A 27,145-nucleotide genomic window follows, 5' to 3' on the forward strand; every position below is an offset into this window, starting at 1 on the left:
GATTAACACCTTGTAGGGCATTACGGAGTCTGTGGCAGACTTTCACACTAATGACTGCAGCCGCTTTGTGCTGGTGATGCTAATCCTCAGCTGGCTGGCCTGCTACTTTTCAGCCAGGGTTTCCTGCACATGTTAATCCCTCCCTTTGCTCATGAAGCAAGAAGTTTAGGCTGAAAAGAGAAGGGCCCATTCTTTGATGCAAATCGGGGCATGGCGATGGCTGCCAGCGAAAAGTCTGGCTCTGCAGGTGCGTCTGTTCCAGCGGTGGAAGGGGAAGCAGCAGAATCAGATCTCTGGTTCTCTTAAGGATGAGAAAAGGCAAATGTATTCCGTAGGGTTGCTGCCTCCCCATCATGATGTGACTCCTGTGCATTTGGCAGCTGCAGCACAGACAGGAATGCAACAGGTAAAGCTTTTCGAAGCATGGGGGTGAGTTGATTGGGGAAAGGTGTTAAACTCTGGCTTTCCGCCTGTCACACAGCTGATAAAGGCAGAGGAGTCCCACTTGAAAAGGTGGCAACCTGATTTTGAAAGCCTCAGGGCTGGGCCACCCATAGCCACAGATTAGAAACCAGTGAATACTGGTATTACCAAGGCAAAGTTCTAGCCTGATCTAGAAGCTGCCACAATTCTTCCAGCTCAGAGAAGTCATATGTCTGGCCAGGAGCAATTCAATAATTGTAGTCTCTGCACTTAATTGCCTTACATCGCAATGTAGTGAGCTAGCCCTACTGTGTTTAGAGACCCTCCTCATTCTGCTAAATAGGATCCTGGACGTTTGTCCTAAAGATATGTCCCGAGCATGGATAGCTCAGTTGGTTAGAACGTGGTGCTGATAACACCAAGGTTGCAGGTTTGATCCCTGTATGGGACAGCTGCATATTACTGCATTGCTGGGGGTTGGACTAGATGATCCTCAGGGTCCCTTCCAAATCTGTGATGCCAGAACTCGCAGGAAAAGGAGGCAAAGATGGCAGCAAGAGTGCTGCACTGCAAGCAGCTCAAAGTGAGCAACTTGCTCAACAAACGTTGGGAGAAGAATGAGGTTATTTCAACCTCGGAAGAACACGAGACTCTTAATTCAAGCCCCACATTGGGCAAAAGATTCCTGCATTACAGGAGAATGGACTCAATCCTCACGGTCCCTTCCAACTCTATGATTCTATGACAGTAAGGTAAAGGGACCCCTGACAATTAAGTCCAGTCGCAAATGACTCTGGGGTTGGGGCTCTCATCTCGCTTTACTGACTGAGGGAGCCGGCGTTTGTCCGCTTCCACAGACAGTTTTTCCAGGTCATGTGACCAGCATGACTAAGCCACTTCTGGCGAACCAGAGCAGCGCACGGAAACGCTGTTTACCTTCCCACCGGAGTGGTACCTATTGATCTACTTGTACTTTGACCTGCTTTCAAACTGCTAGGTTGGCAGGAGCTGGGACTGAGCAACGGGAGCTCACCCTGTCGCAGGGATTCTTAAAAAAAACCCCACATACTTTCTGCAGTTAGGAAAGTGATGGGGAAATGCACTGAAAAGTATGGGATGAACAAACTGGTTAAAGGGAAGACAATGTAAATGCTGTGCAGGCAAATTGGGATAAATGCTCACTGTCATATAATGTCCCTGTGCATAAATCAGAACAGCTGCTCAATAAAGAACACACATGGCCTAACCTCCTAAGCTTTATGTGAGCAAATCAGGAAGATTGCTGAGAAAACTGGTGATCTGGAGGAGCCCTGCATATATCATTCTGCATTTCCCTTTGGATTTGTCACTAGATGGAGCCAGAGTAGGGAAAAACAGAGGACTGGGTCCCTGCTCTACAGTTCTGTTTTCCTTCCCTGCAGGCCTCACAGCTGCCTGGATTTCTTCCGCTGCCACCCTCGTAAAAAACCCACAGTGTGAACCCTTGGCTTCTTTATGAAAAGCCTGGCAAAATAACCCACTTCAGGAAACCACACTATTTTCTTTTAACCCAGATACAGTGGTACCTTGGGTTACAGACGCTTCAGGTTACAGACTCCGCTAACCCAGGAATAGTACCTCAGGTTAAGAACTTTGCTTCAGGATGAGAACAGAAATCGCACGGCGGCAGCGGGAGGCCCCATTAGCTAAAGTGGTGCTTCAGGTTAAGAACAGTTTCAGGTTAAGAACGGACCTCCAGAACGAATTAAGTTCTTAACCCAAGGTACCACTGTATAAGAGGTTGGGAAATGGCAGCCTCTGAGTTGAAACCAGCCCACAGAGGAATGCCACTGGATTAGACAAGCTTCAGAACGTAAGTAGGGCCTTGTTGGATCATGTCAAAAGCCCCTCGAGTCTGGCACTCTGCTTTTACAGTGGCCAAAAAGATGCCCACCAGCAGAACCTGTTTGCCTCCCCACCTGCGATTCCCAGGTAAGCACCCAACCCTCAGTTCATTCCTCTCATCCAAGCACCTTCAAACAACCCAGAGCTACAATCCTCAGAGCCATTTAATAGATAATCCTTCTTCCCAGGGAACTATGGAGATGCAAAGAGGTTGAGGGAATGTTCTTTCATATGCGACGGACTTGTAAAAGGGTAAGAGTATTGGGAAATGGTCCACAATGAATTGGAAAAAAAATGTTTAAAAGTACTTTCCCCCAAAAAACAGAGTCCTTTCTGTTGGGGATAATTCACACAGAAATTCCCAGGTGTCAAAAAAGGTTATTTATGTATGCAACAACTGCAGCCCCTGTTTCGTTAGCCCAAAAATGGAAAACGAGCGAGCTCCCAACCAAAGAAGATTGGCAACTTAAGTTGACAGAATATGCACAACTTGCAGACTTAACATAAGAATAAGAGAACAAGAAGAACAAATGTTTAAAGAAGACTGGAAAACGTATATTGAATATATGGGAAATAACTCTGTACAACTGAAAAAGCTGGCAGCATCAAGATAACTTCAACAGTGTAAATAAGTTATGATGGATGTAATAATGCAATACTGAATGGTATAGTTTTTGTAAAATATGCAGGGATTTATGATATGTAAAATGAAACATGGAAAGAGAAGAAGGGAAGTCACTGATATTTTAAGGATGTAAAAATGAGTATTTAAAATAGTAAAACAGAAAATTTAATAAAAATTATATACAAAAAAAGAGAGAATTGCAGCTTGATGAGAATAGCGATTTCTTAACAACTCTCAGCACCCTTAACAAACCAAAGTTCCCAAGATTCTTCAGGGAAAACCACGGTGGTTAAAGTGGTATAATATGGCTTTAAATGTAAGGTGCAGATATGGCCTGAGTGTTGTTGGACTCCAACTCCCATCAGCCCCAGGTGGTCAGGGATGATAGGAGCTGGAGTGCAACAACTTCTGAAGACCCACAGGTTCCTCATCCCTGAGCTGTGTGGTAAGGTAAAGGTATCCCTGACCATTAGGTCCAGTTGTGGCCGACTCTGGGGTTGCGGTACTCATCTCGCTTTATTGGCCGAGGGAGTCGGAGTACAGCTTCCGGGTCATGTGGCCAGCATGACTAAGCCACTTCTGGCGAACCAGAGCAGCGCACGGAAACGCCGTTTACCTTCCCGCCGGAGTGGTACCTATTTATCTACTTGCACTTTGATGTGCTTTCGAACTGCTAGGCTGGCAGGAGCAGGGACCGAACAATGGAAGCTCACCCTGTCGCGGGGATTCAAACCCCCGACCTTCTGATTGGCAAGTCCTAGGCTCTGTGGTTTAACCCACAGTGTCACCCGCGTCCTGAGCTGTGTGGTACAAAGCACTAATTCCTATGTATGCCTGAGAACACTGTGTACTTTACATTGGTCAAGGAGGCTGGTCCCTCTGTAAGAAAATAAAGACAAACAGACCAGCCATTTCAGACAGAAACATGGAAAACTGAAGCAATGGAGCATTTCCGTCTCCCTGGACACTCCATCTCTGACCTTAGGGTTGTGAGACTTAAAACAAACCTACTTGACAAATTACAGCAGGAGGCTGCAGAATTAACACATTTAATTAAGTCTCCCAGGGCCTGGACGAGAACTATATGTGATTCTCTCAAACGGGAAGGAAGCAAGGGGAGCCCACTCTTGGGCTTGGCTGCCATGCAAATAGGCTGCAACTTTTATTAAACTTAGGAAGAGCTGGGCTACTTCAAAAAGCAGAGGAATGGTAGACACTTTTCCCTTTTGACATCCTGTGGGCAGAAGAGAAGGGATACAGTTTCCTCTCGGGAACTAGCCTTGTCTGGCAGCAGTTAGGTTGGCCTGGCACTCTTTTGTTTCCTACAATGCCCTCCATGTGCTGCTCTGGGGCATTGTGGGAAATTTAAAATGGTTGCTTGCTTGCGCAGTTGCAACACGTGGGGGGGGGGCTGAATTAATATTCAAAAGCAGGTTAGGTTAGGAGATAGTGCAGAGGTCAGCAAACTTACCGTGCCTCCAGCCGATCGCACGGTGGGCCAGAGGGTGGGGGAGTGCGTGCGCACACACTATTTCCGGTGCACTTCCAGGTCAGAGGAGCACCGGAAATAGCTTGTGCGCATGTGCACGGGCCTCCTCCAAGGCAAAAGCTATTTCCGGTGCTTCTCCGACCCGGAAATAGCTACGCAGCGCCGGTAAGAGTGGGCAGCGGCAGCAGGCTTCGCCACGGGCTGGATAAATGAGTCCCTTGGGCCTTATCCGGCCCGCGGACCTTTGTTTAGGGACGCCTGAGATAGTGGCTGCCCAAGTCACCCAGTGACTTTCCCTAGTACAGATGTGAGCCTGGATCTTACCCAGCCTAGTCCAATGCTCCATGGATTACAAATGTTGTGCCCTCTGGATGTTGTTGGACTGTAACTCCCATCATTCCTGAGCCCTGGCCACCTTGGTGGGGTGCTGATGGGCACTGGAGTCCAACATTAGAGGGTACCATATTAGCTTCTCCTGAAATGTCCACAATATGGGCCAACCTATTGCCTATTGATTTACGTACCCCATTTTGAAACCATCTAAGCTAGTAGTTGTCAATGACACCCTGCAATAGTAAATTCTGTACGTTACTTGATCGCCTGCCGAATTAGGCATGTTTAAATATACTGGGTGGTATCCAGAGTTAGTCATATTCAGAGTGGGTCCACTGAAATCAATGGGCATTGCTTGCTTTGGTTCATTGATTTCAATGGGTGAACTCTGAGCAGAGCTTAGTTGGATACAAACCATGGATTTAAATTAACTTAAATTGCACTTGCCTTGGTACTGAATTAATACTAATGTACTTTTATTAATATGGGTTATTTGCTGCTTTTTCCCCATTTAGGAGCCAAGCTCTTACTTTTCAGCCTCTTCTCTGCAGAAGTGAAATCACAGCCTTATTACTTTATCATCGTGAGGATTGTGATTTCTGCCTATAAGATTCCCCTGCTTCTTGCAAAAGATGAAATCAAGAGAACTGGCACCTTTGTATTTTGCAATTTCTTGCCACCTCCCCAGCTTTTTACGGGTTTCCAAATGGGCTGTTGCCAATTAATATGTGATATGCCAACCTAGCAGTTCGAAAGCACCTCCGGGTGCAAGTAGATAAATAGGGACCGCTTACCAGCGGGAAGGTAAACGGCGTTTCCGTGTGCGGCTCTGGCTCTGGCTCTGGCTCTGGCCAGAGCAGCGATGTCACGCTGGCCACGTGACCCGGAAGTGTCTCCGGACAGCGCTGGCCCCTGGCCTCTTAAGTGAGATGGGCGCACAACCCCAGAGTCTGTCAAGACTGGCCCGTACGGGCAGGGGTACCTTTACCTTTACCTTTATGGAAACACTGGCAATCTATTTCAGGAAGCTCTCCCTGCTATTTGCTGGGTTTTAAAGTATTCCTTAGCTGGCCAATTACTTTTCTACTTATTTCTCTTGTTAAAAATGAGGTTCAGCTATTTTAGAATTATTCTAAGGTGTATTAAAAAAAATAAAAATCCACTCCCGGGGCAAGCACCTTTAATGAAGTTAGAAAATGTATCTACACTCTTGTTAGAAAGAGCCCTTTGCCATCTCACATAGCTCTTTCGTTAGGAGAAAAAGGGGGCTGTTCTCCCATTTCAAGTTTAATTTTTTTAGGCCAAATGAAAATTATTCTGCAGCTAGTGCCAGAAAAAAATGGGAGATCTTAGTCCAAGGAAAATTAGAATGGCCTGAGGAAGGTGGTGGAGCAAGAACTAAGACGATAAGTTGAAGCAATGAGTCTGTTTAATATCCAGAAGTTATAGAACTACTAGCCTCAAGTGTGTGTGTGTGTGTGTGTGTGTAAAGGATAAGGACCCTACTATGGTTCGCCAGTTCCAAATCTGGGTTACGTGCTTTCCACAACACACTTCTGCAATTGCACAAGGCAAATATAAAATATGATACTAGGTGCAGAATTATGGTCCTGGAAGCCTGGTTTCCATTTTGTTTCTTTCCCATCAACTGCTGTCTGAATTTCTATCTGTACTGGAGATGCCAGAGTTTGAACACAGGACCATCTGCCATCTGATTAATTTCATTAACAAAGCTTGATTGTAAAAATCTTCAAATCAGTTTATACAAAGAATAAACTAAGAAAACTATTGATACAAACCTTTTTTTTTAAAAAAAAACTATTTAAAACATTTTAAAAAAATTGATAGACTAAAAACAGATTAAAACACATGTCAGTATTCTACATATCTGGGCAGGCTCGCCTGAACAAAAATGCATTAAGCGGGCACCGAAAAGAGTACAGTGACGGTACTTGCCTGATGTCAATAGGCAGGGAGTTCCACAGGGGATGGCACACTAAAAGATCAATTTCATACAAATGCAAACCAAATATTATGTGGCACCTCTAACACAGCCAGTTCCATAGATCGAAGTTGTCATGAGGGTATATGTTAATATCAGAACCAGAGCTATTTTCTTGGGGGACGCATACCCCTAAACATTTTTTTGAATCTTTGTACTTTTGTCCATTTACTGTATTTATTTACTGTATTTATTTTTCCCAATTTAAACTATAAAATGAGTCAAAATGACAGTACCCCTACACATTTTTTAAGGGGGAAAAGCACTGGTCAGAACCAACCATCTATTTGGCAAAGGAGATCTTTGCAAACCGCAATTTATACACAAAATATGATTTGGCACCCTAAGCAGTCCTGGGCATGGATTCTAATTGTAAGCCCCATAATGTGTGGGATTTTTAAAAGATGCAAGTAATAAAGAGTAATATAATTATGTGACCCATGAAATCAATTTGAAACTCCGGACTTTGTGTGAGCATAAACAAGATCTCCAACTCATCTATTCAGACATTACGTTTTCCCCTTTCTGTGTGTGCAGGCAGATGTGAAATGACTCCCAGCTCAGGGTTGTTTTTTTTTAATGCACCATGAGGTTCAGCCCCAAGAGAGGCATTAAATCAGATATGGGCTTCTCTGTACTTTTTTTTTTAAGGGGTGGACAACAATAATTTGGTGACTAAGAAAAATGATCTGTTTCCTTTTTGTCCTCCTGGAACAACTCAGCCCAGCCACTTCTCAGAGGGACTCATTAGCATCTCTCACCTGTGTCAGGAAGGAGGGGGGAGACAATAAATAAGCCCTTGGGGATCCATTAAATTAAAACCACTAAATACAGAAGTTACCACAAAGAAATACACAGGCATAGTTTCTTTGACTACAGCATAGAGGGAAACAGAAACTGGTTAAAAGTCAAATTGGAATTTAATGTGAAAAATGTCTCTTTATTTAATAAGTTGTCCTAGCTGAAGAGCAGCTACTAATACTATAGTTGACATGGACCAGAATCAATACAGCCAACCTATACTGCTACTGCTATGTAAGCACACCTTATAAACATATTTTGCAAGGGAGGTGAACTGAAGGTGGGGACAGGGGCGACCACAACATGAAGAGCAGGCTTAGAACTTGCATTACATTTAACTGTATTTACAAAATTTGCAATCTCTCTTCTACCGAAAAGCTCAGGATGTCATACAACATGATATTAGTAACAAAATTATACATACATACATATATTTAAAAATTAACAGAACATTTTGATCGCAGCAATTTAAGTTTGCTTTCCTTTTGTTACCGAAAAGTATTGCTCCCCAAGGAGAAAGTGGCACCAGCGATTGGCAGCCTGTCTTCTTAGGAGGCGGTTCTCAAGGGCTTGGCATACACTGGTTGCAGTACATAGTGAACCAAAACCATGAAGAGGCACCCAAGGACGACCACACAGAGAAGGGACAGCAGGACGAAGCGGCCGATAAAGAAGGTGTCGACGATCTGAGAAGACAAATTGCACAAGTGACAGCTGAGCATATCAACGACAGCAGACTTACTTGTTTTTCTTCTCCTTTGAATAATAATAATAATAATAATAATAATAATTTATTTATACCCCAGCCATCTGGCTGGGTTTCCCACTCTGAGCGGCTCCCAACAGAATATTAAAAATAGAATCAAACATTAAAAACTTCCCTAAACAGGGCTGTCTTCAGATGTCTTCTAAAAGTCAGACAGTTGTTTATTTCCAACTCTATAATTCTAAGATAATATGGCTGGCTGGAGATCAGATAAAGACCAGACAGGCTGAAGTTGTTGGTGTATGGAGGCAGTGAAGGGTTGCATTAAAGGCACACAAGGCCCAATTTGAAAAATGCTGCATAGATGTGCAATTAGATGGTTCTATTTCATCATCATCTATCTATCTATCTATCTATCTATCTATCTATCTATTTATTTATTTATACCCCACCCATCTGGCTGGGTTTCCCCAGCCACTCTGGACAGCTCCCAACAGAATATTAAAAACAAGATAAAACATCAAGCATTAAAAACTTCCCTAAACAGGGCTGCCTTCAGATGTCTTCTAAAACTCAGATAGCTGTTTATTTCCTTGACATCTGATGGGAGGGTGTTCCACAGGGCGGGCGCCACTACCGAGAAGGCCCTCTTAAATAAATAAAAGGTGTGCTCACAGATTAATAAAAGCAAGACGAATCTCCTGCGCTCAGGGTTACCATCTAAAAAGACACGACACAATTTGGAGCACAGAAAGCAAACTCGGGAAATAATTATTTGTTACAAAGCTCTTACACTGAGCAGCTGGAATGGAAAACAGTTCAACAAGAGGAGCCAAGCATTGAGGGTCTCTCAGCAGCGCCAATGAAGTGTCCCTGCACACTTCTTTCCCTGCCTGCCACACAGCCACTGCCAGATGGAATGGCTGCTGCATCTCATCCCTTGCTCCCTCTGCCTGGTTGAGCAAACACCGCGGAAAGACTTGAACATCAACCTTTTTGTGCGCCAAGCTCACTGACAGTCTCTCCACTAGGAGGCCTTATTGTGAGAGGCGAGGCAGGAAATCGAGGAAAGGGTTTCTTCATTGGTGATGGAGTGTTTCTGCTCATGGAACTCTCTCCCTAAGAAGGCTTGCTTGGCTCCTAATCTGGTATCTTTTCAGGGCCATACAAAGACCCATCTTTTAAAGTCCTACACTAGTGGACAAAATTGTGGAAACCTTTTGGGGAAAGTGTATTTCTGTTAGTTTGTTTTTTATAAGATATTTATTAAAGTTTTCAAAAGTAATACATTGTGAAACAAAAAGAAAAGAAAAACAAAAATACAAAAGTAGAAAAATACAAAAATAAAAACAATTTAAAAACACATAAAGTTTCCATTTACTTATTTTCTTTTAACTTATTTTCCGGACCTCCTCATACCTCCCTTTCTTATATTCCAATTCAATTTGTTTGTTTAGCAAATCCTCACCACTGATTCTTTTAAATATTTCAAAACCTTATTTTCCATATCTTTTATACATTACAGCTGAAAACCGCTTAATTTCTATCCAATATCATTCTAACATTCCTTGATTTTACAATATTTCTGCAAATAGTCTTTAAACTTCTTCCAATCTTCTTCCGCCGCCTCTTTTCCCTGGTCTCGGATTCTGCCGGTCATTTCTGCCAGTCCCATATAGTCGATCATCTTCATCTGCCATTCTTCCAGGGTGGGTAGATTTTGTATCTTCCAATATTTTGCAATATTGGGGAAAGTGTATTTCTGAGGTTTGATGACTGGCTCTCTAACACTCATGCTCATTGGCTACATTCAAATGAAGGAAAGGTTCTGCATATCAACCTAAGCAAGTTGTGCTTCCTTTTTCTGGTAATTTGGCTATAACTTTTGATAGAATACAGATAATTGAACAAACTTTGTTGTATTACATTCTTCATTAAATTATCTTTCCAGTGATATATAATTTTATGGTATTACTCCAAAACAAAGTGGTGTTATAAGCCATCAAACCTCGGAAACACGCTTTTTCCAAAAGGTTTCCACAATTTTGGCCACCATTGTGGCCACCATATTTTAAGTACTGCTCTGTTGTTGGCTGTTTTACAGTCAATTTGAATTTTCCTGTCTTGCATTGATTTCATTGTTGATTGTATTTCATATGAGCTATCCTGAGAGCCTTATGCTAAAACTGCAACAACCAGAAGCCAAACATTGCAATGCCTTGCCAACTTCAAGAAGGAGACGATAGGTGAAATTCAACGTCTCAGGATAAAAAATCAAGAAAGATAAAGAGAAACCACAGCAACAAAAAGAATCAGCAGCTTTGGCCTCCGGTCAGAGGACTTATCCCACTAAATTCAACAAATTGTATTTCGTATCAAATATATTCTCACGCAAGAGTGAATTCAATTCTTGTTTACAGTTAAAAAAAAAGCTGCTGGAATGAATAAATGCATAAATTAAAAGTCTCTGAGTTTTCCTTCCATGCTCATTAAGGCTTGAATTATTTGCAAGAAGCCATGGGTCCAGCTGGCTTGTGCTCTGCCTGCCCCACGGCTGCCCCCCTGCCCTTGCAGTGAAAACTGAACTCTGGTAAGTTAAAGCGGACAGTTTGCCCTACATATATAAGTAGAGATGCATGCTAGGACAAGAGAGGAGGAATGAGGTTAAAGCTGCCATATAAGAACCCCTGAACAGCCTGGGGAAAAAATATAATAAAAAGAAGAGTTTGGTAGTGAGGCACCCCACCCCATCGGTAAGAGACGGGTTCCCACACCCTCTTCCCAGCTCCTGGGACTGCTCTACACTCTGCTTACAGCAAAGGTGAGTTTCATGAAACAGCATTAACACAAGTTTGACCTCGGCTCCGCTACAGAACAAGTCTCCTGTGGGTGACATGTTTGCTCGCTCAACACACTGCACTTTTTAATTAGCCAATTAGCAGGCTTTGGGTGCCGAAAGCTCAGGGCATGTATTATTGATACCATATTGTGCTGGGCTGCTGCCGAGGTGAGTCCTAGAGATCCTCAGAATGGACTCTTTTGCGGTGCAGGAGTGTCTCTCAGAGAGAGACTGCACTGCTAAGTCCAGCTTCCACAGTTTCTCCTGATCCTGCTGTGATTCTAGAGAGGAAAAGAACAATAAGGAGGGTAGAGAGTGGTAGCTGAAATATGGACAGGACTGAAAATTCAGATATACAGGGACAGATTTGCTTTGACACCAGGCTTAACCTAGTAATGGGTTCCAAAACAGAAGGAATACCGTACTGGCCTGAATACAAGCCTCACTTTTTTTCCCAAACTCTGACCATGAAAAGTTGAAGTGTGGCTTAAATTTGCAACCTTACAAAAATGGGCTTTTACGATATCGCTGCTGAAACAGACATACGCTAAAACGGAACGGGTGTGAGTGCCTGTGAAATTTTAATGGAGCGACTTATATTCGGGTGTGGCTTATATTCAGGCCAATACAGTACTACTTTGCAAGACTCTACACTCGGAGCAGACGACTGGCCCTTGCTGACACCTGCTAGGTATAAATATTTCCATGAAACAGGGCATTAGCTGCTCCGCTTCTTAGGACATGCAGCCTTCTTGGCTGGATCCACTGGTCTTTCTTCATTGCTTCTCCTTGCCTTTTTGCACCACCTCCATCACCAAGGCTAGAACATACTTGTGATATCACTTGTTGCCAGCTCCATATGTACAGCAGACTCCTGTTCATTTCCAACATAGACTTGTTACCTGCTGAACTCTACTGCTGCAGCCCCCCTTGGCTCCTAGAGGTCTCAAACCCATGGCACCTTTCCCACCTCTTAAGAAGCTAGGATGTCTCATATTGAACCAGTCTCCAACAGGCACTTCTTGGTGCCCTACTTAGCTCCTATGCCACCAGCAGTCTGGTCCTTCAGGACACAAAGGCAGATCTGCCTTTGTGGATCAAGGGTGCCCTGAGCATCTTGTAGCCACACAAGAACTCGGTGCAGTTCTGCCATTATTAATTATTACTGCAAGAAGCAAAGTTACAGGGAACCAGGCAGAGGGCCTTCTCAACAGTGGCGCCCTCCCTGTGGAGATGTCAAGGAGACAAAGAACTACACAACTTTTAGAAGACATCTGAAGGCAGCCCTGTATTGGGAGGTTTTTAACGCTTGGTGTTTTTATTATGTTTTTAGATATGCTGTGAGCCGCCCAGAGTGGCTGGGGGAACCCAGCCAGATGGGCGCGGTATAAAATCATCATCATCATCATCATCAGTGTTAAGCAAAAGTGAATGTACAGGACTGCAAACCAGCATAGGTAGTGACTTGCTGGTGCAGACCAGGAGACACCGAGGTCAGCATTCTTTGGAAGAATTCCAAGGAACCAAGTGGACCTACCAGGCATTGTTCAGTGGTCCAAAAAGTGGGCACTGGTCTACCTTCTGCCTACCCTTGAGTGAGAAAATAGCAATTCTACTATCCCTAGTTGCTCTCTGGAATGGAGTGGGGTGGAGGGAAAACTTTGCTGTGTGTATATGAGGAAGCTGTGCAACACTCACTCTGTCTTCCTTTCTTTTGCAAATATCACGCGGCATGCATCCAAGAGCACATCAGGGGGTGGGGGAGCACAATCAAGGCAAAGTCTGGATTTGTCACATTTAGTATCTAGCATAAATCTCCTTGCAGCTAAGGAGATGGGAGAAGTTGTCTTCTGTCCTTGTCCTAGAAGCACAGACACTACTTAACAGTTGTCCATGACACTCTTGCTGTGGCAGAGTGGCACATTACATTACATGCTCTGCATGCAGAAAGCCCCAAGTTGAATCTCAGGCATCTCCAGGTAGGATCATCTGGAACCCTGGGGAGCCACTGCCAGTCCATGTTGACAGTAACTCGCTTGAAGGACTCAGTACAGGACAAATCCCAATTTTCCCATGTAATCACATTCTGGGCAGCACTCCAAATTGCAGTGACCCAGTTGGCAAGGGAAAATGCAATTCCACCCCCAACAGACGCTTTGGGGTCCGAGAAATGATGCTTTAATTCTTTGTAACAAGGTTGCATGTGCTATAAACTGAAATTGCAGACAATAAAGTTCTTCAGAAGAAGAAAGAAAGATACAGCTGTCCTAAGTAAGTCTAGGTGATTTCCCCTGCTGTTGGAGTGTGGCGGCAGTGGGGCCTTGTAGAGGAATGCAGTCAGGAAGGAGCCTTTGCGCCAGAGAGCTCAAAACATTCCCAGTGTCTCTAGGAGATGAAGACAGGAGAAGGACTATGTAATGAATGTGGAGTTTAAATAATTAGGACCAGGAAACCTTTGGGAAGAGGGAGAATTTCCTCCAAAGCTGATCCATGAGGGAGCCAAACTGCTGGTAATGGAAATTCAGACCGGGGGTGGGTGGGGGGGAGGTTGTTAATCTTGCAGCAGGGGAAAGCCTTGAGAAGGAACATTTGATTATCGGTGAAATCTGCTGGAGGCAGCAGCTGTGCTAGTGAAAGTGGGGGTTTGGGGGGAAAGCGGGTAGGATTACTGTTGCCTCTGGAGAAAGGGCACCCGGAGGTGGGATAAGCACTCTAATAGCAGCCAAGTGTCAGCACCAAGATAATTAAAAAAGAGCTTCCAGGATCAAAGATGATGTGATCATCACAATTAAAATCCGCATCTTCATTGCCAGCCATTTATTCAGCGGTCTTCTTAACAGACTGTCAGTCTGTTAAATCAAAAGATTTAACTCTGAAGCAACAAAAAACTCCACTGTGAATAACTTTTCTCTTTCTCTTTTTAAATTTAGGGCAATGTAGAGAAATGGGCTGAGGGTTCAAGGCTTCTGAAAAAGAGGACATGGAGAAGAATCTAGTAACTCTTTGGATCAAATAGTTTGGCCTTCTGCTTGTAGCGTGTAACAGCACAGATTTATGCATCTTACTGCAGCATTTATCGTTCTACCTTCCAGGCTACAAATCCTTGCAAAGTGACTTACAAGTAACAAAGATTTATACCCTGCTTTTCCCTTTCAATAGAGGTGCTTGAAGGGCTTTCAAAAAATGCAAACACAGGCACAAATTTAACAACAATCCATCATTAAAACACAATTGCCAGGCTGAAATTAACATCAAAGACCTAGCAGACAAAGAGCCAAAACTAACCATCAATACATTAAAATTAAGCAACAACAGAAATCAAAAGCGTCTTGTTGTTACAGGTGGAACAAAAATAGAAGGGAAAAGTAACCTTTTGGGCAGGGTATCACCCCGAGAAAGCTCCACTGGATGCTGGAGACTGTTGGAGGCAAACAGGTAGGACACAGTAATATCAGAGCACAATAATCAGGCAAGGAGGCAGGCAGAAGAGGGAGGAATAACAGGGAATGTGGCATTGGTGACCATGGGGTCACAGTGGAAAGCTTGCTGAATATATACAAGCTTTCAACCTATTCAGGTTTCTTAGTCAGAACATAGGTATTAAGCCAATTTCAGTTAACAGCAAAGGCAACCATTAATGGAAGCTTGCCTAAGATTTGGTAGGTAGAGAAGAAGTAGTATTAATCCACACATACATGCCCCTAGCTATGTTGATGCAGGATGCCTCTGAATACCAGCTGCTGGGAATCACAAACTGGGAGGGTACTGTTGTGTTCGTGTCTTCCTTGTGGGCTACCCAAAGGCACCTGGCTGGGTGCTGGGCTAGGTGAGTCTTTGGCCTGACCCAGCTGGGCACTTTTTATCTTATGGCGAGGACAACTGGCTTAAATGGCTTTTAAGACAGGATGAAACAAACCTACATAGGAGACATCCATTGATTTAGCCACAATGACTAAATGAAACACCTGTGTTCAGAGGCCATGTGCCACTGATTACCATTTTGGGGTGGGGAAAAAGAGTGAGGAGGGCTATTGTCTTTATGCTCTGCTTGTGGGCTTTCCAGAGCCACTGTGGGGAACAGGACACTGGATTAGATGGACCTTTGCTCTATTCTTAGGACTTTTCTCTGCAATGAGATGTGGTGGAGCAGTTTAAAACAGTTATGCGAGGAGCTGTCAGGAAAACAAGTTGAACACATAGAGGGAAAGCTGGACCATGTATAAATGATCAAACCCTTGTTTAATAAGCTGGGATATGCACGAGCTCCTTGCAGCCGCATGCAATCCCTTCCGACAAGCAGGGAAACACCAGGAAGCCACAGTTAACCACAGTTTCCTGTTACATGCAAACCACGAAAATATGGTCAATGGCTTTCAAAGAAGCCAAGCTACAGAGCCATAGTTTAAAGCTGGCTTCTGTACAATCTGGGATTTGTAAGCCAAGGTATAGTTTAACTGTGGCTTCTTGGCTTGTTTCCTGCTACGTGCAAAGGGAGGAGTGACAGGGCTGAATATTCAGCCCAAGAATTCTCAGACAGATCCCTTCCATTTCTCTCCCATGTGTGCACATACTTGATTTCCTAATTTAGGAACTAAAAACAGCTTTTTTTGTTTTCTCTTTTGTTGACTTCCACTAGGAGTTGGAAGTCCCTGCTGATCTGCTGCAAGTTACTCAGAGATCTACCAGTTGATCCTGATCCACCTTCTTCCAACTACTGCTGGATATCAGAAAAATGAAAAAGGAGCAGAAAGAGGTACCAGATAGCTTCCACAATATTTTAACAAGCAGTTGCAACCAGAGTTTCCTGCTAATATGCAATAAACCTGGTTACAGGCAAGTATGCCCATGTGCTGATGAACGCAAAGCCAGGCATCTTCTATGCACCTTCTAGTGAAGCAACCTATTTCTCTTGCAAATGACCCAGAGTGGAAACAGATTCACTTTGCAAACAGACCTCAGTGTAAAAGCATTTCCCCTCAGGCTGCTATAATGCACCTAATAGGGTGACTTGGGTAAATAATGCAAACATTCCATTCAAGGGTCATCTTCCTAGCTCAAACTCTTAAAAAAAATAAAAAATTCTCCACTCCCATGTCTGAAGACAAAATTAGCTTCACTCAGATCCCACTCGCCCCCAACAAAGATTCAATCGTGGACCGTCTAGACAAAAAACTCTCTCCCTACTTTGGAATTAAGAGTCCTCCGACATCAAGCGGGTTGCAGAAACTTAAGGTGCTGCCTTACACCAGATCAGACTATTTGCCCTCCTCTGACTGGTACTCTTCAGGATCTTGGGCAGGGTCCATCTCATTACCTGCTCATCATCTGCACTGTTTTTACCTAGATTGCCATGGATTGAACCTAGGTCTGGTCCATGAAACCTTCCCCACCAACTGCTCTCTTCTTTTTGTGCTTCACAGCAAGGAAGGAACTCCTTCCTGGGCAGATGGCAGCATTCCTAAGCTGCATGAAGAGAAAGAAATCGCTCTCTTTCCTTGCAAGCAGACTGCTTTGCTTCTATGCTACACACTGAGAAATGGAGTCCCCTTCTTAATGCATAGCAAAGAAATGCACTCCTGGCTCTTTCTCCCTCATTCCAGCACCTACGCCTTGCTTTTTGTGGTTTTGCATGCACTAAAGGTGTGGGATTGTACAAACTCTTGGCTCTTGCCCTGTCCAGTTCTGGAAAGAGTCAATGACAGCTTCCCATTGGGGTAATGCAGTTCTTGGCTTGAATAAGGATCCAAAACCCATTTCTGCATGTGCTTTACTACTAAGTTACCATTCCTTCTCTACACTGGAGATACCAGCAATTGAACCAGGGACCTTCTGCATGCAAAGGACATGCCCTGCACCTGAACTAGAATCCCTCCCACTATCTAGAGATCTTTCAACTGGGTAAAAGGAAGCAGAGTGCAGACGGACAAAAGAAAATGTAAGTAAATGATAACAGTGGCAATGTGGAGGCGAAATGTTGATGCATATTGTAAATTAAGCCATTGATTAATCTCAGGCAACAAACTGCAATGCTTTTTATACAGATTGATTTTTCCTTCTGTGTATCACTATATCACACATAACACCATTGTCTTTTAGAGGTACATTATGAAGCGCACCCACACTGCAATATTTTCTATGAAACATTAGTTGAATGCATTTTGATTGTCCTTCATTTATCTCCATTACACCTAATGGTAATTATGGCTCTTATATTGGCACTGCAACCTCCCTCAATCTCCAGCTAATGGGAGATTGCAATGGGAAGCCATCTTTCTTGTTTGGGAGATGTAAACCCTGAAGAGGCCCGGTTCACATTTCTCTGGCGTGTAGGGCCTTAACATAGTGAACTGCTGAAGCAAGGGCACTCCTGCACCCATCACTAAGGAGGCATCCAAGGCCATGACCACGTGATCCATATGCACCTGACGTACCTTCCTTGTGCCAGCATGTACCAAATAAAAATGTCTGCCATCAATCAAATGAAGAGATCAAGGGGCTCTCCAGAAGTCCTCTTCATTGTGCACTCATGATGATTTCTCTTAATGTATCGGTATGGTTATATGTCATTTTGTTTCCAATACAGTATTCTCCTGGCCTGGGGAGTCAGGTAACGCTGAGGCGATACAAAGGCCTTCAGAAAGGCCTGTATTTGAAAGCACGGCACTCAAATCACAACCTTCCTTGTCTTGAAGAGGAAGGCCCTATTTCAGCTAGGGAGAATCCTCAAGTTACACACACACACAGCCACTTTTCAACTGAAAGGGGTTGTGTTTGTTTGTTTGTTGGCTTTGGGAATGGGAAGGGTCAAAGGGGCAGAGATCCTGCTGCTAAATCAGGCTGTTTGAGAGATGTAATTAAACACTAACCACCACCACCCCACCCTCAAGACTTTCTTTCATTTTTAATGGTTGACAAGAAAACTGTTTTCACAGGCCCCATCTGTATTGTCTTCTATTTCAGTATTTCACTTTTTTTTACGGTGGGTTTATTGTTTGTCGGGTGGAGTTGGTTTTTACTAGAGACTGTAAGCTGCTCTGGGAAGAAAGTTCCTCAAAATGCAGGGCTATAAATTTCTGAATGAATGAGTGAATGAATGAATCCTGCTGACTTTGCTCAGTCTGGACAATTAAGCTACTAAGGCATGCCAGCTGGTTCTCTTCACTTCCAAACTTACTGGCTCCCACCTGACCTCTAAGCTTGTCTTCAGTCCACTGGCGTTCAAGGTACCTAAAGACACATCATCTGAGGCCCTCGGGTCCCTTTTCTGAGGCATGATTCAGAGCGTGATGAGAAGGGAGAGTCTTTTCAGTTGTGGCTCCTCAACTGTGGAATGCTCTCCCCACTGAGTTCCATCTAGCACCTTCCCTTACATCCTTTCAGTACTAGTGAAAGGCTTCCCATTCCCTGCCTTCCTATGGCTCGTGGGGTGGTGGGGCTGTTTTTGATTATTGAATGAAAACATTTACTGTTTTATTCCCACCCCCCCAAAGCTATGGTATAATGCATTTATGTTTATGTATTTAAATGTAAGCTGACTGGAGACCATCTAGGTAGAATGAGATTACAGTGGTACCTCGCAAGATGAATGCCTCGGAAGACGAAAAACTCGCAAAACGAAAGGGTTTTTCGTTTTTTGAGTTGCTTCGCAAGACAGATTTCCCTATGGGCTTGCTTCGCAAGACAAAAACATCTTGCAAGTTTGTTTCCTTTTTCTTAACACCGTGCATTCACTTCGAGGAGCAACTCATAGCACGCGGTGTGGTAGCCTTTTTTGAGGTTTTTGAAGACTTTGGTAATTTTTGAAGCTTTTCCAAAGTCTGTGCTTCGCAAGACGAAAAAATCGCAAGACGAAAAAACTCACGGAACGAATTAATTTCGTCTTGCGAGGCACCACTGTAATAAGTCAAATAACTAAATAGGTGCCTGCTCTCAGCCTGAACACCTGACTCCCAAATACCAATTGTGGCCTTACGTCATCTTGTAGCCCTTTCGTGGCAGCATGCTGAGTTCTCTTATCCCTTTCCCAACGATGACTCACTCAACCTGGCGGCATTTGATTTCCCTTGGGAAATGTTCAATTAGCCAACCCCTTGTACTGATGCAAATTCACTGGGACTATACTTGGTGCTAGAACTTGGCCCTCTTGAAATCTGTGTTGGCTTATAAACAGCACGTATTTGAAACTGTTAGTATGAAATGCTACAGATTTGTGGAGGGCGAGCTTCTCAATAACTTTACCTTAATTTCTGTAGCTGGTGCAGGCAACTCGCTGGCACGAGGGAAAAGCAACAGAACCAACGTGATGATCACAGCAGCTAAGAAAACCACAATGACAGAGAACCTGGAGAGAGAGAGAGAGAGAGAGAGGAGAAACCACAGGAATCACTGATAATGCTAGCCACACTTTCTTAGAAGAAGATTTAAATAAACCTGCATAGAGTTGCTCTACGTCACTACCCAGGCACACACTCCTTTAAATGCCCCAATAGCACAGCAGAAAGCAAGCAGGGTAGTTTCCACCCTTTACCTTCCTGGTCATAGAATCCGCTCATTCCCTTGGCTACCAGCAAGCAAGAACCCAGGAGTCTAGATGGTAGAAGGGAGCTATGACTGCCTTCTCTCCCACTGACTCAGGAAATTTAACAGACTATGCCAGGCATCCAGGTGTGAAGACCTGCACAGGATTTGGCTTCCAGTATGCTAGCATCTTCTGCTGTTTGCAAGCACCTCAGCTCCTCCTTGCATCACAGTGGACAATAGAACCTCCCAGAGCAGCCCCAAATGGACGAATCTGTAGCAAAGAGTGGCATTCAATGCACTCATTTCATTAGTGCAAGGATTTATGTTTGCACAACAGAACTCCACCCCCCTTCCCTCTCCAAATCTGTCTAGAGGATTGAGGGAACCCCAATAACAGATTTTGGGTTGGGGCAGGCGGGAAGTCCTATTCTGCACAAGTGTAAATCTTTGCTAATGGAATGAGTAACTTAGTGCTACACTGGATACAGCCCAAAGTGTTTAATGACTGTAACTTTAGGGTGCAATTTTCAAGAATGAATGAAATGACCCCAGTGAAAAGTGCACTATGAATTTAACAGGACTGGATTCTACCTCACTACACTACAGGAAGGATCCTCGGAAGGATATGGCCAGTTCTGGAAAAAGTGTATTCTGCAACCCACATCCTTTTGATGCCAGCTTCCTTTCCTTTTTTTTTTAATAGAAAAAGGCTGTGCAATAACTGCCAATATACACCATGTCTTGAGAAGCTAAAAGATGCACTTATTAGATTAAGTAGAGGATATGTGGCTGCCAATTTTCCTTTGACATTGTTTATTACTTATAGACTTTGCCAAATAAGAACAAAAAATCGTCAATAATGTCCACTGCAAAGATAAAATCATAAAATGTTGTCTACTTTTTTTTTTTTAAAAAAGGGGGTGGGTGGAGACACAAGGTGACAATCATATGGCTCCTGTGAGGGGGGGCCATAGGATACAAGATGGTTCCCTCCCTGATATTAGGTCTTCCCAGCTGCTGAAGAAATAGACACCCTAGCCATACCAAAATTTGGGTACCTAGCCAATAGCTGGAGATGAATTAGACAAGCAAAGACTCACTAATTTATCAAATCATAAGTAAGAAAAGAAAGCCAAGTACACAAGCAAAATGATCAGGTAACCCTTCCTCATTAAAAATGCTATGAGTATTTGATTTTACAAATGAAACATTATGTAGTAAAAAGGAAGATATTAAATATCCCAAGTCTTTCCTGAGAATAATTGGATAGAACACGGAGAAGTCTTTCATTTTGTTTTGGTGGTGGCAGGGGATTTAATGAGTCTATTATACTTTTCAAATGATTTCACAATCCACATTTTGAATACTTGGGGTTTTGTTTTTTAAAGGCTGCTCTCCAATTAAATAAATCTTGGCTGGTTAATTATACAAGTTTCAGCGGATTAATTGATTAAATAAAACTTGCAACTTCAGAAAAACAAGAGTTCTGAAGGAAAAAAGGATGCTCCTGTTTTACATGATATCATAGCAGGCATCATCCTAGAAAAGGCATTCACTCCTCTGTGAGAAAGATAAGGAAAGTTTCTTCTAAGCTGGTACTTGCTATCTGCAGTTTCCATTAGCACTTACATTTTTAAAAGATTAGCTGTGACGAATTGGTGCACCTTTTCAGTTGATCAATTTTTATTTTTAAAACCTTGACTAAACATTGCTGTCCTGGGTTTTCCATTTTTTAAGAAAACATTAATCCACAGTATTCTCCTTCCCTCTAAACATAGTTGCTTCGCTGTCAAAAAACACATGCAGAAAAATAATAATTCAGAATAGATCAGTAGTAGGCTGGTTAGCACCTCCGATATCTTTTCTGTCCCCTCCAAAAATCAATCAAGGGTCTCTTGTGACAAAGCACTAAAAATCACCACACCTTGAGCTCCCTGGAGTCAAAGGTGGGGAAGTAACATGTAATTAATTAAATGATGGAACCCAACCTTCAGGAGGAATGGCTGAAATATTTGCCTGAAATCCATGTGGTTAGCAGTTTCCTCTCCAATTACTTTCCCAGCAGGAGACGGCACCTTACCTAGCGAGTCCAGAAGCTCTGGATAAGAACACGCAGAGCAGCAAGGTCAGTACCCAGAGCAGCGCTAAGATAAATACTCCTGGCCCAACTCCAAGAATTGTGCCAGGCATCCTGCAAAGAAAGAAGCACTGCTGAACTTTTTGTTAGCATAGCACCACCTTTCCCATTAATTCCTGGGGGTCTGGTATCTGTGGAAGCTGTGCATTTCAACACCTCTTACAGGGTGGATTTGATTTAAATCAAATCAATTTAAATCACTAGTCAGACTTGATTTAAATCACTAGTCAGTAAGACTTGATTTAAATCTTTTTTTTTTTTTACAGAAAGACTCATTCTTGCTGGTATAATCTTAATATTTACAGCCATATGAAGGTTTCATTTTTGGAATAATAAATTTTCAGAGTAGTTTTTACAGTTATATCAGAAATTACTGATTTGGTTATACTATTAGAAATACATAGATAATTATGAAATTATTGTTTATATTTGGACAACTTTTCTGCTGTACTTTATTGGTAGGAGAAAAATAATCATTTTCCTAATAACAATCTACTTAATTAAACAAAAAAATAATAGTATATGTATCCATGTTTGCTAACTGATGTGGTTAAATGATTTTAAAAAACAACAACAGATTAAGTTTTAGGACTATAATGTAACTTAAATAGAAAACTATCTTTAGAAAGATTTTTCCTCCAAAAGCATTTTAGTTTAAAAAATCCGATTTAAATTTAAAAAATCCAATTTAAATAAAAAAACCTTTTTTTATTTTTTTTAATCATTGATTTTTATCCACCCTGACCTCTTAAGATATTGCAACCCAATATTGCTTGATGGCTCTTGAGATCAGGGGGTAAATTTTCATATAAAATTTCCATACCGTTGGGTGGCTTTTTGAATCAAGATGGCAGAGAGAACCTTTAAAAACTGATTCTTTGGTTTCTTAGAATTCTTGAAAAACACCAAGTACAAGGTTGCTAATTTACAATATGTAGAAGCCATCTTTTCGGGGGAAATAACATTGCAAGGCAGTTCCCAAAATAGATTTTAAATACGCGTTATGAATCGAAATAAAAAAATTACAAAAATTATCTTAAGAACCATCAGTGTTGTTACATGCAACAAGAGAATACTACCGATGTATCAATGCAGTGTGTCCAAGTACTGTACATTTTGAATTTCTTTGAATTGTATGATTTTTGAATCTATTATATGTAAAATCCTATTTTAAAAACAACATGAACCATAAATAACCATAGAAACAGTATCACCCAGCATAATGTAATTTAAAACCAATTAAGAAAAGCCATGAACATGCCATTCAGATACCAGTAAAGGTAAAGGTACCCCTGCCCGTACGGGCCAGTCGTGACCGACTCTAGGGTTGTGCGCTCATCTCACTTAAGAGGCCGGGAGCCGGCACCGTCCGAAGACACTTCCGGGTCACGTGGCCAGCGTGACGAAGCTGCACTGGTGAGCCAGCGCCAGCGCCGCACACGGAAACGCCGTTTACCTTCCCGCTATAAAGCGGTACCTATTTATCTACTTGCACTTAGGGGTGCTTTCAAACTGCTAGGTGCGCAGGAGCTGGGACCGAATGACGGGAGCTCACCCCGCCGCGGGGATTTGAACCGCCGACCATATGATTGGCAAGTCCTAGGCACTGAGGTTTTACCCACAGTGCCACCCGTGTCCCCACAGTGCCACCCGCATCTCAGATACCAGTAGGGCCATTCAATTACAGTGGTACCTCGGGTTAAGTACTTAATTCGTTCCGGAGGTCCGTTCTTAACCTGAAACTGTTCTTAACCTGAAGCACCACTTTAGCTAATGGGGCCTCCTGCTGCCGCCGTGTCACCAGAGCACAATTTCTGTTCTCATCCTGAAGCAAAGTTCTTAACCCGAGGTACTATTTCTGGGTCTGTAACCTGAAGCATCTGTAACCTGAAGCGTATGTAACCCGAGGTACCACTGTACTGGTAAAAAGATCAACAGGAATCCAGGGCTTGTTTAGGAAAAAAAGCAAACTGAAAGAAATAAGTCTTTACTGCCCATCTGGAAGCTTGTAAAAATGTCTAGCAGAAGGGACAAAATTTTAAAAGGAGGAACATATGGCAACCCTAGACATGAGTTTAAAAAATGATCAAAAATAATGGATATTGAACCAAAAATGTAGGTCACTGGCCACAGTCAAGCATGATTGCTGCCCCATAAAATGTGAAACTCCCTTAAGAGAACTCATGGGTGAAAACATCACGTTGTCTTTATGCCCAATTTGTGGTTGGCCACTGTATGAAACAGGATCCTGGATGAGATGAAGGTCTGATCTTAGGTTCTCAGTTCCCAACATGCAAAACAGAAATATTACAGACTTACTTCACAGTAAGTGAACGCTGCTTTTTCCTCCTTCTGGTGGGGCCTCTTGCGCCTTTCAAAGCAGCATCACAAACTAGGAGCAGAAATGCAACAGATTAAGCTTTCTCCCTTTTGCTGCGTTATGTTTCCATCCCACCTGGTCACTAGAAGAACTTGTAACCAAGAGCATGAACTTGTCCCTTTTCCTTTTCCAACACTTCTGTGATGGCCTGGGATTCGGACTCGGAGGCTGAACTTGAGGAATCCCAGCCTGCACAGGAGTCCCCGCCTCCAGAACCAGCTGAGCCGGGGCTGGGGCTTGAAGCTGAAGGGTCCTCACCTGTGCTAGATCCTCAGGTGCAGGCATCAGCTGAGTCTGCTCTGGCTCCTGAGGTGATGGAGGACCCATTGCCTGCAGGTGCTCCACTCTCAGCCCAGTCAGAGGAAGCTGAGGTTGCCTCTGGGTCCAGTAACCCTCCAGCCTCTCCTGAGCTGCAGACAGGCGGAGGGACCTAAGTTCCCGCAGGAGGAGTGCTCGCCTCCAGGCCAGGAGAGGCGAGTCACCAGAGGATCGGGGCCGCCTCATGCCTCGGGGCAGATAAAAGCCAGCCCCAGTCCCAGGTTGTGGGAGCAACATTGTTGGTAGCCTGTTCCTGCCTGCACTCTGTCCTGCTCTTCTGCCGGAGCTCCTGACTTCAAATGACTCCCTGCCTTGGACCCAGCTTCAGCTTTGACGGACAGCCTCCATACCGCACCCTTGACCTCGGACTGGACTTGGACCTTGCCGCACAGTTAACCCTCGGGACCAGCACAACATCTGAGCCTGAGGGCAGGGACTGTCTTGATCCATAAGCTATTCTGGGGGCTTCCAGGGAAGTGGAAGTGCAGGGTAAAAGGTAAATAAAGTACCCCACCAAGGATCTCCAAGCTCAGGGCAGAACACAATAGTTCGCATACCCTCCTTTGAGTTATATTTTTATTTATTCCATTCATTTACCGTCTTTTATCAGAAGATCGCAGGTCGGTGTACAACATTAAGAACACGCTTTGGCATATGAACGTAATCCATTCCAGAAGACTGTCCAATTTCCGAAACGTTTGAAAACTGAAAATGCAATAAGGAAGCCTCAAAATGGAAAAATTAATACGAAAGCTCAATACGGAAGCCACCTCGGGAGTTCGACTTCTGAGGTGCGTTCGAAAACGGAAGCAGTTACTTCCGGGTTTTCGGCGTTCCGAGTTCCGAAATGTTCATCAATGGAGACGTTCGAAAACAAAGGTTCCACTGTAATAATAATAAAAAAGCATAATGATATGACGGAAGTTATTAATAAAATAATCATTTTAGCAGATAATAAAATAATAAATGATAAAATAAACAATAAAATAATCAGTTAGCAGTTAATGAAATAAATGATTAAATAAATAATAATAATCATTTTAGCAGTTAATGATAAAATAATTATAAAATAACAATTAATAAAATAATCATTTTAGCAGTTAATAAAATAAATGATGAAATAACTAATAGTAAAATAATAATCATTTTAGCAGTTAATAAATGATAAAATAAACAATAATAGAACAATTAATAAAATAATCATTTTAGCAGTTAATAAAATAATAAATACTGATAATAAATAATAATAAAATAGCAGTTAATAAAATAATATTAACACCCCACTCCCCGCTTTAACAGGCCTCCCAACAACCCTGCAAAGTAGGTCAGGCCAAGAAGTGATGGGGAGGGAGGAGAGAGGGGGAGACGAGAGTAAAATAAATGCCTATTAAGCGCTTCTATGCTTTTAACAGTTGTGTGAAAGAGGAAAGTGGGGGGGGGCGTGTTAGATCAGTGTTTCCCAACCTTGGGCCTCCAGCTGTTTTTGAACTACAATTCCCATCATCCCTGACCACTGGTCTTGCTAGCTAGGGATGATGGGAGTTGTAGTCCAAAAACAGCTGCAGGCCAAGGATGCAGCTTCTTCCAACAGGGAGAGGCCATAAAGCTTCACCTGTTGAATCTCTGCCTGGCACAACAAGGTGAGCCCAGCCTCGCGGGGCTGTTGTGTAAGAGGAAATGCGACATTGAAGCCTTTTGGAATCCAAAGCTTTGCCGCTGTAACAGACCCAGGGGTCTCCCCCTCACACAGCGGAGCCCAAAGCAGCGGCTGCCCCGCGCCCTACCTGCGGGCAAGTCCGGTGAAGGCCCCTCCGTGGAAGTTTTCAATCCTCGCCTCAACCACCTTAACCAATCACAGCGAAGATTCTAGTCAACCCCGCCCGGCGGGAGCCAATGACCGCTCTCGTTTCATCTCCCTTTCCAGAGCGGATTGGAGGTTACCATGGGCAACCCGAAGCCTTCTGCCCGAGGGCGCCGCGGCTTTTCGGAAACGCGACGGCTGATTGGCTCAGGGGACGAGGGGGAGTGCGCTCTGCACCAATCGGCTTCTCGCCTTCTGCCCGATGCCTCCCCTGTCGGAACCAGAGCCGTCGCTCCCGCCGGGCGTCGCGCAGAATCAGACTGCCGCTCTGATCAGTGGGTTTGCTCGCTCTGTCCAAGGAAGAATGCAATGCATGTTAATTGCATTTAAATAGATGCCGGGTTTTTTTTCCAAAACTGTCAAATTAGCTAGCGCTGGGGATGAGCTAAAAATAAGGATAACGAGAAGCCCCACCGCAAGAAAGTGGCAAAGTTATTCCGAATTTGTGACCCATTTTTACTGTATAAAAATGAGGGTTTAACTCTGCCTTTCCCCATGGTGCCCCAGATCACTGACAATAAAATGTGTGAGAGCTTGTCTACTTTTAAAATTTTCACTTTTGATCTTTTTCTCCTAATTCTTTATTTTCTCTTTGTTCTTTTTTCTTATATCTTATCTTTCATTTCTCCTCTTTATTGTGAATAGTATTTTATAGAGGTATAAAAAACTGTAAATATGAAAAGAGACAAAATATTTTCTAATTATTTTCTTGGTTATATGTATTTTCTCTTGTGTATTTTCTTTTTTTTGTATATTTGTATTTTTTTCTAATTTGTACTTAATAATAATATAAAAATGTGTGCCACTGAAATAGGGGGTTATCATTC

At 43.2% G+C, this 27,145-nt stretch overlaps 1 protein-coding gene and 1 long non-coding RNA gene across 4 annotated transcripts; one reads left to right on the forward strand and one right to left on the reverse strand.

Moving 5' to 3' along the window:
- Positions 1-8,105: 8,105 nt before the first annotated feature.
- Positions 8,106-26,307, reverse strand: TMEM218 (transmembrane protein 218; the record flags this gene model as incomplete). Of its 3 annotated transcripts, none has more annotated exons than XM_079955305.1 (6): positions 26,070-26,307; positions 25,219-25,342; positions 24,079-24,151; positions 21,703-21,813; positions 19,341-19,443; positions 8,106-8,243 (listed from the first exon to the last, which is right to left on the reverse strand). In XM_079955305.1, the coding sequence occupies exons 4-6, from the start codon at positions 21,810-21,812 to the stop codon at positions 8,106-8,108; spliced, it is 351 nt and encodes a 116-aa protein (XP_079811431.1). In that variant the 5' UTR covers position 21,813; positions 24,079-24,151; positions 25,219-25,342; positions 26,070-26,307. The 3 variants fall into 3 exon arrangements, with proteins under 3 accessions (XP_079811431.1, XP_079811429.1, XP_079811430.1); XM_079955303.1 differs by having other exon boundaries at positions 25,055-25,342; XM_079955304.1 differs by having other exon boundaries at positions 25,015-25,342.
- On the forward strand, positions 25,560-26,158 carry LOC307203986. The gene is made up of 2 exons (XR_013833420.1): positions 25,560-25,909; positions 26,029-26,158. It is a non-coding gene; the product is annotated as an uncharacterized lncRNA (long non-coding RNA).
- Positions 26,308-27,145: the final 838 nt, after the last annotated feature.

Source organism: Podarcis cretensis, assembly GCF_951804945.1.
Source record: "Podarcis cretensis genome assembly, chromosome: 15".
In the NCBI taxonomy this organism is placed as follows: Eukaryota; Metazoa; Chordata; class Lepidosauria; order Squamata; family Lacertidae; genus Podarcis; species Podarcis cretensis.